Source organism: Eubalaena glacialis, chromosome 1 (assembly GCF_028564815.1).
Source record: "Eubalaena glacialis isolate mEubGla1 chromosome 1, mEubGla1.1.hap2.+ XY, whole genome shotgun sequence".
Taxonomy (NCBI): domain Eukaryota; kingdom Metazoa; phylum Chordata; class Mammalia; order Artiodactyla; family Balaenidae; genus Eubalaena; species Eubalaena glacialis.
In genome coordinates, this window is record NC_083716.1 from 109,825,599 (window position 1) to 109,838,241 (window position 12,643).

The window sequence follows — 12,643 nt, forward strand, 5'->3', positions numbered from 1 at the left end:
GTGGGCTTCCACTAAAATGGTCTATGTGAAAACCCATGGATAGGTGAGAAGACACCATGAAGCTATCAAATATTAGTGTTATTATTTCTCTACATTAGGGGGCCCAGCTTTTCTGAAGCTGTTTGAAGGGCTGATTAGAAGCGTACCTACCCGCATCCCAAAGTGTATCTGTCTTTACCTAGAGAGGCCCACTCTCAGTTGTCCTACTGATCTTTCAGGCAATCCTGAGAGGTAGGGGGAGGATGGTACTTCAGAGAGGGTAAGGATTTTGCCTGAGGTCATGCAGGTTGTGAGAGGAGCAAAGGGGTGGGGGGAGGAATGTGGCCCCAGGTCCCCCACCAGTGCTTGACCATGGAAATGTCTTTTCCCACCATGCCTCCCAGCCATGTGTAGTTTCTTCACCTTGACTGGTCTTAGCTCTTCTCATAGGTGTGACAAATATTGGCTGATTAATGTGCTATAAAATTATTTGAATCATGTGAAAGTGTGTGAACAGGGACCTGGTCCCATAGGTCACCATGATGGTAAGCGCTGACACTGTTAACACCCTTCTCCAGCTGGCTGCCTCACAGCTCCAGAGGGTGTGAGCTTCCTCAAATGTCCCATACCATGGAAAATAGAACCAAGTACATTTAAGCCTTTACATTCAGTGGTTGTTTTATCTTCTACGATTCACAGAACAGTTGCCTCAAACTTGCCACTTAACTGAAAGACTTAGTGCCATTCTTTTTAGCATGTCTAGGAAGTACTACACATGATTATTGAAGAAACTTGTAAAAATTATTTTGGATGGTCAGCTCTGCTGTATATGTCATTTATGTAGAAAGAAATTAGTATTTAAAATAGTTCAATTGGGGCAAGATGGGCATAAAGATGCAGACCTACTAGAGAATGGACTTGAGGATATGGGGGGGGGAAGGGTAAGCTGGGACAAAGTGAGAGAGTGGCATGGACATATATACACTACCAAACGTAAAATAGCTAGCTAGTGGGAAGCAGCCGCATAGCACAGGGAGATCAGCTTGGTGCTTTGTGACCACCTAGAGGGGTGGGATAGGGAGGGTGGGAGGGAGGGAGATGCAGGAGGGATGAGAGGTGGGGACGTGTGTATATGTATGGCTGATCCACTTTGTTATAAAGCAGAAACTGACACGCCATTGTAAAGCAATTATACTCTAATAAAGATGTTTAAAAAAAATGTATATAAAAAAATAGTTCAATTAATGCTTCATGCTTTAAAAGGAAATGTTTTTTGATTCCCATTTGAATAGGAGCTATTGATCATAATTGGGAAGGGTGAAATATTATTCATCAAATTCATTAAATCTGAGAGAATGCAAACAAGGTTTTACCATTTTGAAAGGATCAGAAAGGTTTTGAAAAAGATATCCTTATATAGACTTTAATCCTTCGTTCTACAAACATGTGTCAAGCACAGGCTGTGTACCAACACCCTTCCATTTGCAAAGGCATAGCACAAATACCCCAGGGCTTGCTCTTGAAGAGTGGCCACGGGAGAGCAACCCCCAGCACTAGGCAGTGATTATGTCTTCAGGAGGTAGGATCTGGTGGGCCCTGGGGAGGTGACAGGAGCAGAGATAAGCCTGGAGTGGCTGCCAGGCCCACATTCACCAAGGACCTGAGGGCCACAATTAAGAAGTGTGTAATGATGACTGGGCCAGGGTGCCATCAGGAGCCCTCAGAGGGCCTGATTGTCTATTGAATTATCTCCTAAGGAATTCTTAAAGGACTCTGCTGGTACAACCGGTTATAGCACTGCAATTTCTTTCTTGAATTGTTTGGTTATGTCTCAGTTGATGTTTATTTGATGATCAAATCCATATTCCTACCTTCCAGAAAATTTAGGGGAAAATAATTGATAAATATGAATCTGAGAGCCGAGATAAAGCTTGTTTCCAGGAAACTAGAGCCTTTAAAAGGCTAGTGAAGAGGCTCAAGTCTTGAACTTCAGCATCTCTGGTAAGAAGCGGTGTGCAGACACTCAGGCTTAAGTTTATCCCCTCTATAACCTCCACCGATCTGCTTTTGTCCTCAGCAGTATCCTCCTTCATACCATGTTATGGAAAGAATTTCACACGTGTGCTTTGAGATAGACATTACCCAAGGCTTCAGCAGACATCTGAGGTTTGACAGTTCAGGGCACGTGTAAGCAAGACTGCTGTCAGTGTGACCTGGGGCCTGTCTTTTCTCTTGCAGGTGCTGTGTGCGGTGGCTGAAAGTCACGGGCTTATTTGTCTTTGTGGTGCTGTGCTCTGTGAGTACCATGGCACCCTGAGCTCTGCTGTCTGCTCAGCAGAGCCTCCGGGTGCATCGTGCTGGGTAACAGGGCACCTGAGGTGTGGGGCTCACACATTTCTTTGGAGGAGTTACTGAGGGTGTGTGGGATGGCAGCCTGGGGGTGGCTAGGGAGGCCTGCCCTTAGCAATGCTCTTCTGCTGTTGTCTCCAGTCATACAGTGGAAGCCCTGAGGACCTGGCTTTGCTCTGTGGAAGGCAGTTAGCTTGCCCCCAGGTCTCAATTCCCACCTTAAGCGGCTTACCAAATTCTCTTTTCAACCACATGCAATAAACACTCTTTAGTTGTGTTGGGACATGTCCAGCAATCATGGGTGCCCCCAGGAATGTCTCAGTGCCCCTTTGGTATGGCTCCCAGCTGAACCACCCTGTTTGGGAGAGAGTGAAGTTCTATGTTTGCCCCTTCCCTGGAGGCTGCTCTGATTTTACTTGCGCATACATCCCCAGGGAGGGCTGCAGAGCCAGGGCCCTGGAGGTGACCTAAGTGTTCCCTCTGACTTGAGGGGTCACGAGTTTCACTGCCAGCATTTGTGTGGTGTGTGCCCTGATGTGGCCCTAGCCGAGATCACGTTGTAGGCACTCAAAATATATTTGCTGAATGAGTGAGTGTGAGGGCCCCCATTTGTGTGTGTGCATGTGGGTGTGAGGCCCCCATGTCTGCCTGTGTGTCTGTGTGTGTGCACATGGGTGTGAGGTACCAAGTGCCTGGCTGTGTGTTTGTGTGTGGGCATGCCTCTGTGGGACGTGTGGGTCTTTTGCGGTCTGTGAGCATTTTGAGGTTGTGTGTGTGCCTAGGGGGTTATTGCTAGAGTTAATAGTTACCTATTTTTAGCATTGGCATAGGATAGTTTGTGTGGGCCATTTTTGGGAGACACCAGTAGGTGGTTGGTATGTGCCGCTGTGACAGGGTATGAGATTGTGAGCAAGGAAGGGGTGGGTGAGTGGTGTTTCCATACCTGTGCCCTGTGGACTCCAGGACTGGTGTGGCTGTGGCTTTTCTCTGTAGGCAGACTGTGGTGACAGCCATGCTGGGTGCCCTTTGTGACTGGAAGCTGTGTATGTGACCACGTGTAGCTGTGAATACATGGTCTTCATTATCTGTGTGTGTGGGCATGAGGGTTGGGGCTCTATGTGTGTGCAGGATTGTACATGACAAGAGTCTCCTCTTCTCAGTGTGACATATAGGGAACAATGTTGCATTTCAGACAGCAAGGGTGCATGAAGTCAATACTGGCTGAATTGAAATGAGTACAGGCATTCTTTAATAATCCACATGGGAGGAGAGCAGTGGCACAGAGAAAGGAAATCTAAGCACAGAACAAAAAAACAATTGCATTGAACTCTGAAAACTTCACGAGTTTACTTTTTTGGCTACCAGTTTGCCTTTCTACTTCCTATTCACACAGTTGTGTGGTTCTGAAACCCCAGCTGCTTAGCATAGCCTGGTGGGTGGGTGTACTGGGGTATCCAAGGAGGAGGTATGGGTGGCCCAAGTCTCCCCTGACCCCTGAGAGCTGACCTGAGCTCTGTGTCTAGACTTCATCCTTCTTCTGGTAATTGAAATTTTGGTGATTTGTGGACACAATCCAAAACAGAATTTGAGGAATTTGTTTTGAACTTCTGTAATCTGTTATCTCATCATCACTTTAATTTACTTTCTGATGAAGTATAAGATACTCTGCAAATTCCACAAGCATGTGCTCCCACCATCATATGGGTTGTATTTCCTACTCTCCAGTATGGGAAAACCATGTTTACCCTCCCCTGATGATTTAATTTTATGGTTGGGTATTTAATCCTTAAAATTGGCAATTATCAATAATCAAGGCCCGTTGTAGCAGAAAATAGTATAATGGATCAGAGTTTTATCTTTTAATATCTCAGAAAAGCTATTTAGAGTAAGCTGGTGAATTTTGGATACATGAAGCAGCACCATTATCATACCCGTATTTTCAGCTCTTATCAAAGTTACTTAAATCCTATTGTTCTCACACCACAAATCTATCATTAAATGTTTCTGATTGTTACAGATTTTATTTAGCCTGTATCCAGATCAAGGAAAGTTCTGGCAGTTGCTGGCTGTGTCACCGCTGGAAAGCTACTGTATCCAAACCTGTACTGAGATGGACAGTCGCCCATGGTTGAGTCACAAAGTGAAGAGACCCAAAAACTATCATGACTGTTGCCCAAGGTCACAGCCTAAGCAATTACCGTTCCTCCCTGTGTGTGTTTTGTTCCTCCGGGATGTTTGGTGAAAGATGAGGCTTCAGAACAGAAGGGGAGGGGCACTAGTGAGACTGCGATGGGTGGGTGGTGGTGAGGTTCCCCATGGAAGGGTGACAGCAGCCAAACAGTGCGTTTTAGTTAAGGCCCGGCTTCCTGTGGCTCTTGGATACTCTTTTCTGTTCCCTGCCCCCACCCTCTTGTGTTTTGGCGTGGGTGGTTCCTCTTAACCTATCTTTAAGTTCATTGGTTCTTTCCTTGGCTGTGTCATCTGAGTTTGATGATTGCCTGGTTTCTTATACTCTGGGCTCTCTTGCCTTTTTGTAGACCTCAGCTGCCATAACAGAATACCACAGCCTGGGTGGCTTAAACAACAGACATTTATTTCTCACAGTTCTGGAGGCTGGACATCCAAGGTCAGGGTGGGCTGATTTGATTTCAGTGAGGGCTCTCTTTCTGGCTTGCAGATGGTCACCTTCCTGCTATGTCCTCACAGGGCCTTTCCTTTCCTGTGTGTGTGTGTGTGTGTGTGTGTGTGTTTATAAGTGTGTGTGTAGAGAGAGTGAGAGCTCTCTGGTATCTCTTCTTACAAGGACACTAATCCTATCAGATCAGGGCCTCACCCTATGACCTCATTTAACCTCAGTTACTTCCTTAGAGGCCCCATCTCCAAGTATAGCCACACAGGTGCTCAGGGCTTCAACATATGAATATAGGGGACATGGACATTCAGTCCATAGCACTGAGGTAAAGTTTTAAGCTTGGAGATGATCACACCTTAACTTCTATGGGCCTTAGTTTTGGGGTGGGGTGAGTTGTGTAAATCTAGTTAGAGGTTGGCTGTGTTGTGGTTTGTAGTTGCCATGGTAACCTTCAGTACCCCAGACACTTGGAATTTCTTGGCCTCTTTCCATCTGTCTGCCAAGCTCTGCCCTGTTCCTACCCCTCCCTCAGGGTTAGAGCTGCTCTCCTCTCTTACCTGCCCCCAGCTGCTGTGGTTCCACCACCTCCTCAGGCTACCAGATTTGATGTACTTCCTCAGCAAATTAAGACTTTCTCAAGGTTCTCCCCATTCTACCCATCTTCCCTGTGAGTACCTGCTGGGGTTCATGGAGGAAGAGCCTATAAGATGTTAACACCCCTATTCTGTGGCTCACCAGGCCAAGGTCAAGGCCTAGTTGAGAAGAGGGCTCCGAGGAGCCTGACTCAACTTTGGTCAAGGAGGAGGTCCTGGCCAGTGCACCTTAGCCCAGTGTTCGATAAGGTCTAAAGCAAACTGAAGGGTAAGCCTGAGGGGACTCTACAGTTTAGGTGGATCTCACAGCCTTGTTCCATATACCACAGCAGTACATTGCCTGCTGTTCAGAAGTGCTTTGCTCGTGTGTCTTTCTCCCCACCATGCAAGGGACATGGGCCTCTGTGCTGGGACAACCAGAGTAGAGTAGATGATCATGCTTATTAGAAGAACAGCATGGAGACTGTGAGCCAGGAACTCCGAGGAGAGTGGCCCTGGGGCTCACAGCAGGGATGGGTCAAGTCTGGCCCGAAAGACGTAGATCCTCCTGATCTATGGAGGATGCAGGAAGGAGTGAGGATCCACTCAAGCTGTGGATGACAAGGAAGGGTTTAAGGAGAGGAGAGCTTGAGCAGGATCTCAAAAGATAGTGTGGTTCTCCAGACTTGGGGGAGGCATCTGAAGCAAAGGCAGGGGGCTGCCCGTGTGTTAGCAGCACAGCAGACTGCTCAGCACGGCTGAAGGCAAGGATCAAAGCTGTCTGCCGGGGGGGCTCGACCACAGGCTCCAGCTTCCGGGGATCCACAAGTCACTGCTGACACCACAACATCGCAGTGGACTTCGCTCCTCTCACTGCAGTGGACTTCACTGATTTAGCCGGTTTCAGATTTCTTGCTCAGTTCTCCTTGTGATTTCTCACCGGACACCTTAGGATTTGGGCGTGGCTGTGGATTAGGTCATCTGTTCATTCATGCAGCCATTTTGTCTACTGCTCATCATGAGTCCAGGAACTGGGGCAGGCGTTTTATGCTGGCTGCAAAGAGTGGAAGCAGAGATGATAGTAGGTTGGGGGACACCACCTAAATGTTAAACCAGAGGATTCAAAACACAATTAAACAAAGCAAAACCAATTGCGTGTGTCAGGGGTGAGGGGCTGAAGAGGTAGGAGCAGTCAGGGCAGCGGCACAGGTGGAAGGGACGGCCTGGACATACATTTCCTTGTGCACTTTCCAAGATGGGTGTTCCCTGGGAAGGTGGGAAAGGTCGGTGGGGGGGACCCTCCAGGCCTCTCCTCCTTGCTTTGTAGTTCACCTTGACGCCCCCCGCAGCTGTGAACCTCAGCAGCCATGCAGACTCCATGCTGCTCCAAGTGGACCTGGCAGGGGCCCTGGTGGCCAGTGGCCCAAGTCATCTCGGGAGAGAAGAGCACGTGGTGGTGGAGGTGACCCAGGCTAATGCTCCAGGCTCCAGGCGGTGGCGGCCACAGCAGGTTACACTTATAAGTTATTTGAAAGGAATTGTAAAAACTCATTTCACCCCTTTATAAATTGAGTTTCCTCTCTAATTGATTTGATGGGAGCCATAAGGCAATGACACCGTTATTAGGCAAGCCCTTATCTTTTGCTTTGTCTTTGAAATTCTCTTTTCTCTAAGACAGTTATAAAACTCTCACCATTTCAGTAAAGTCAGGCTTTTGAGGTTTTTTTTTTTTTAATTTAGAGTGATTTTACTGGGCAATTCAGGGAAACATTATATATTTGAAAGTGCAGTTAAACCTGAGCCTTACCTCATGGTACAGAAGGTACTCCAATACCACGGTTCCCTTGAGTTTGTGGACACTTGGCTAGGACTGTGTCTGGTTTCCCCAAGCTTCTGCTTCTATAACAATAGGACCTTGTGCTCAGCATCTAAGCCAAAGCCTTCAGTTCACATCCTGTGAAGGCTAGGAGAGCCAGCAGTGGCGCTGTCACCATGTCCCAGAGCCCAGACAAGGCCTGGCCCCTCTCTGTGCATCCTGACTTGTGCCCCAAGTCCTGGCCTCAGTGACTCCCCTGGATTATCATGATGACTTCTATATGAAGTCGTATCCCTAGTTCATGGGTTTTCCCTATTATAACTAATAGAAGGAAACCCTGCTGGTACACAAGGCTGTGTCATCCAAAATGGAGTATCACTGGAGTAATGGTGGGTTACTGCACCCATCACATTTTTCTGCCATGCAGAGAAGTGTCCTCAGAGCCAATGTCTCATTATGAAGAAGACTGCGGTTTCATGGGCAATGGCTGATGTTGCACTGATGTTCTAAACCGGTGGCTCTGGCTGTGGTCTTAGGACATAAACTTGGCTTCCCTGTTTGCAGCGCACAGCTCACTGGCCCCTCGGTAAAGACGAGGTAGGCACATTTCATCTGCTCTTGGCGCCTTTTGTGACCTTGTGTGGAGGAGGGCATGACCTTTTGCAGCCTGCTGACATAGTTGCCTGCTCCAGAAACACAATACAGGAGATCTTTACTGAAGGATTTTTTCCTGATACACTCTTTCCAAACACGGAAGTGTTTAAGAGAACTTTTGATCTCTCATTCATGCTTTGACCGATTTCAGAGTTCCTATTTTCAATTTTCTTTATGATTTGTGGGCGGCAAGACTCCTGTCCTCCCACTGAAAGTTCCCTGGCAACCTCAGTCAGGCTGCCTGCCTCTGCCCGGGCACACCTCCATCTCTGCACACATCTGGCCCCTCTCAGCTGGCTTCTCCACTCCTCTGCTCCTGACAAGAACATTCAGGCACTTTGGCCCGCAGCAAAGGCAGCTCATCCTCGGGCCCTCCCTCCCACAGGCTCCTGTGACCTGGGTGTGGAGAGTTTCCTGCCTTCAGTTTGCAAACAGGAAGCAGTTCTAAGCAAGCCTTTCTCATCAGTTGCCTCAGCGGGTTCAGAAGACTCCAAGTCTCCAGTAATGTGCAGTGATTTCCTTTTCTCTTAATAAATCGTATTTACTTCTATATCTTTGTGTCTTTGCACATGAATTCTGTATTTGTACTTCCGTATTTTTCTTAAACACAGCCCTCCAGTTGTGGACATTTCCAGCTGCACACCACCTGGCCATCTCTAGTGTCTCCGTGCGAAAAGGCTTCATGCTCCTCTCTTTCTCCTTTTCTTATTCTAAACAAGGACCTACATTGAACAGTGCAGGACCACAGGTGATGGCCCAGGTTCAAAGCCTTACCAGGATTTCATGCTTTGACTTTTACAGGTCACTCATAACTGGACAGTGTTTTTAAATCCAAGCAGAAGTGAGCGCACAGTGCTGAGCAGGACCTTTGAGGTTCTGAGCAGGTGGGTCTTGGTGACTGAGGTCTTGGGGTAGCTCCTCTGGGACATGCTCACCTAGAGAAGTGTGACCCTTGGGACTCCAGTTATGAATAGCCAGGCCAGTTACGGGCTCGGACGAGATGCTCCTCTTGTGTAGACAATGAACATGAGGCTGTGGCCGGGCGTCAAAACCACATGTGTCAGGAAGTAAGAGGATTGATTACAGGGCCCATTTTGAAGCAAATGGTATTTTATAGCTGATGCTTTAAATTCATTAATATCATGAAGCTATGCAATGGGGAATTCTAGAAAATTTTAGGATTCTTTTCTTCTTTAATGCCACTCCATATTAAGTCTGTACTCTTGGTTACTGTATGAGTTTGCTAGGCCTGCTATAACAAATATCACAGACGGGTGACTTAAACAGTAGAAATTTATTTCCTCGAGTTGTCAGCAGGGTGTGTCTCTCCTGAGGCCCCTCTCCTTGGTGTGTAGACACCATCTTCCCCCTGTGTTCTCACGTGCTTGTCCCTCTGTGCATGTCTGTGCCCCAAACTCCTTTTCTTATAAGGATACCAGTCATGTTGGTATCACTATATTTGACTTAATCACCTTTGTAAAGACCTTATCTCCAAATACAGTCACATTCTGAAGTGGGGTTAGGAAGTCCACATATTGAAGGGACACAATTCAGCTCAGAACAGTTACTGAAATTTTAGAAAGTGCTTTAGTTTCACCATGCCACATGCTGTTGATGACTTACATGCTTCTTGTTCCTGGTGCTTTCACACTGTTGGTGACAACCTGTCTACCTGTTCTCAGGTTGCACATCCTCTTCCAAATCTCTCACATGTGAGAATAGTCGGCTATGCTATTTGTTAGCAGGTAAAGCAGTCAGGTATGTGGTGAGGAGGAAGAGGGAAAATTAAATGGCTAGAACCACTGTGAACTTCCCTGCTCACTGTTCATTGTTGGAGTGGCAGCTGAAGCAAAGAAGGCGCTGCCTGATGGGGGCTGATTAGCTATGTCAGAGGGGCCTGGCCATGGGGAGGCTGTGCATGCATCTCACACAGCTTGCCTGTGCTCAAGGCTCCCCATCTGCCAGGCCAGGCATTGTGTGAGTCACTCTGAGATCAGTTCAGGCTCTGGTTATGGCCATGGATGACGTGTTGGGAAAGACCGAGGGAGCAAGCACTAATGGTTGATGGCGGGGCTGTTTCCCTTATCAGTGGTAAGATCTTTGCTTCATTCTGCAGAGAGCCTGTTTCCATCAGCGTTCGAGCCTCCCTCCAGCAGACCCAGGTTGTTCCTCTTTTGATGGCTCATCAATACCTCCGCACAAGCATTGAAGCACAAGTGACCATTGCTGCGGTCATTCTTGCTGGGGTCTACATGCTGATTATATTTGAGGTAACTTGCATGCCTGCTCTCCTGGGTTTATCTGTGCACCCACAAGTGTATTTTAACACTTACTTGTTGGGTGCTAGGGATGGGCTCAGTCTTGCATTTTAATCAAATTGAAATAGTGTCTTTCCTAAAAAGTAACATTTCCCTCATTCTAGGTAGAAAATTGCTCTGTACTGGAATATCTGCTGAATCTTGGCAATTGACATATGCAAGATAAGTCTTGCCAGGCACCAGCAAAATTTATTGAGAAAACTGAATATGCATGTGATTTTCTCACCCTCACTTTGCTGCTCACACAAAGTGTGACCCTGAGGGGACAAATGTTGAACCTCTCTGAGACTCAGGGTCTTCTTCTGTAAGATGGCATGTTAAAACGCCCCTTAGCTGCTTCATAGGATTGCGTGCATGATGGGGACCTGGGAGGCCTTGGGCTACACGTGGGGAAGGATTATTATCTTTTATGCTTATCAACTCAGCTAATGGGCCTTTTCACAAATGATCTCATGTCCCATAAATTCAATTTTTCTGGGAAACTTTAAGTGTGGCTATACCTTCAATAGCATGGAACAAAGTACAGACACTGCCTGGGCTGGGCAGGTCCATTGTTGGTTTGATTGTGAAACCAGATTTACAACAACGTGTTGATGGGAATGTTGGCTCCAGTGGGCTGAGCCTGGAGGGTCAGGAGAGGATGTGACTGTGAAGAGGTGTTTCGTCCCGAGGTATGAGAAGTGCCGTGGACCTTTGAGGAGGTGAGCTGAGGGAGGAGTCACCAGGATAGCTCCTGAAGTCCCCTGCGGCTGTCTTGTCTGCCTGGCTCCAGCAAGTTGAGCCCCTAGTTGTCCAGCAAGGTCCACTCACTGGTTTAGTTGCTCTTTCTCTTCATGTCTCTTTTATTCTGGGGCAGCTCTATTCTCTCCATTCTTTCTCTGTTTTCTTTTCAATCAATATTACCATTGTTTCAGAGTGCCTATGGCCACGCACACACTCTGTGATCCGGCAGAGTCCAGAGGGGCCCAGGAGCAGGTTGCTGAGCAGTTTTCTCCCCGAGAGGCCACAGAGAACACACTCCGCCCCCCGTGGCAGTGTTTCTGCCAAGGGCAGGATGCTTGAGACTCAGAGCCCAAGGCTGCTGTCGGGGGCTTGTCACATAGGCACCCTCAGCCCACCAAAGTCCCAGGCTCCCAGAAGTAAGGCAGATGTTCACAATAAGGCACATTTTTATACCAACAGTTTAGGCATACTGGTACAGCAGAATGCAGAACTCCAGGCCCACAGAGCAACCTCCTCACTTGGTAACACAGGGAACATTTCAAAAGCCAAGTACTCAGATGTCGGCCAAGGCCAACCCTGGAGCAGGCTCTTCTAAAGGCCCTGCTAATGACGGCTGCCTCAGGCTTGCCAGGTCTTTACTGCACCACCATCTGGTTGAAAAATCCTGTTCTGTTTTTCTGTAGAATATCCCGCACCCTGGATTGTTACTCTAGTCCCTCTCTCTCCGACAGACTACAATTTAGATCTGAAGCCTTCAGGTTAAATTTTGGGGCCCATACGCTTCGCAGGTGTGCTGGGAGTTTGAGTTGTATCGAGGAGAAGGAATCTGGGTGTCCTCCTTTCAGGGACGCTGAGATTGCCCAGTGAGTTTAGGTGGTAGCAGCCCAGCCTGTTTGCTGTCACGCTCCCTGCCGCTACCTTTGCTCTTAATGGCTTTAATACCCACCGGTGACCATTGCCTGACTCAGTGGTTTCATTAGCATTTACAGTAAACTTTCTGTCCTTCCATCTGCACTTATAAATGATTCATTCTGTATTGAAGAACTTTCTCCCACCCAATTTCCTTATTGTGAAACACACTTCATGCCAGAGACACAAGATGAATTTTCTTTAATTAATGATTTTCATAGTAGTGAATTGCTGCCTTAGTAACTTACAATGGTATCCACTGAGTTATTTTGTGTCTCTTAGATTTTTTTGAATATCATTTTGAACTTATGGATACAATAGATTCAATGTGCTTTAATCAGTCACAGTCACTAGTAATTAAAAAAATACAGTCCAATGCCAATTTATTTATTTATTTATTTTTGAATTTTATTTTATTGTATTTTTTAATACAGCAGGTTCTTATTAGTCATCCATTTTATACACATCAGTGTATACATGTCAATCCCAATCTCCCAAATCATCACACCACCACCCACACCCCTGCCACTTTCCCCCCTTGGTGTCCATACGTTTCTTCTCTACATCTGTGTCTCAATTTCTGTCCTGCAAACAGGTTCATCTGTACCATTTTTCTAGGTTCCACATGTATACGTTAATATACGATATTTGTTTTTCTCTTTCTGACTTACTTCACTCTGTATGACAGTCT

At 47.0% G+C, this 12,643-nt stretch overlaps 1 protein-coding gene across 5 annotated transcripts in view; it reads left to right on the plus strand.

Moving 5' to 3' along the window:
• Positions 1 to 12,643, plus strand: part of OCA2 (OCA2 melanosomal transmembrane protein) — a 299,171-nt gene that overhangs the window by 68,733 nt on the left and 217,795 nt on the right. For all 5 annotated transcript variants that reach the window (XM_061199031.1, XM_061199036.1, XM_061199032.1 and 2 more), the window contains 5 exons: positions 2,218 to 2,275; positions 4,346 to 4,418; positions 6,882 to 7,042; positions 8,804 to 8,886; positions 10,119 to 10,272. In XM_061199031.1, the coding sequence (XP_061055014.1) occupies positions 2,218 to 2,275; positions 4,346 to 4,418; positions 6,882 to 7,042; positions 8,804 to 8,886; positions 10,119 to 10,272 (529 nt within the window). The remainder of the gene's footprint in view (positions 1 to 2,217; positions 2,276 to 4,345; positions 4,419 to 6,881; positions 7,043 to 8,803; positions 8,887 to 10,118; positions 10,273 to 12,643) is intronic.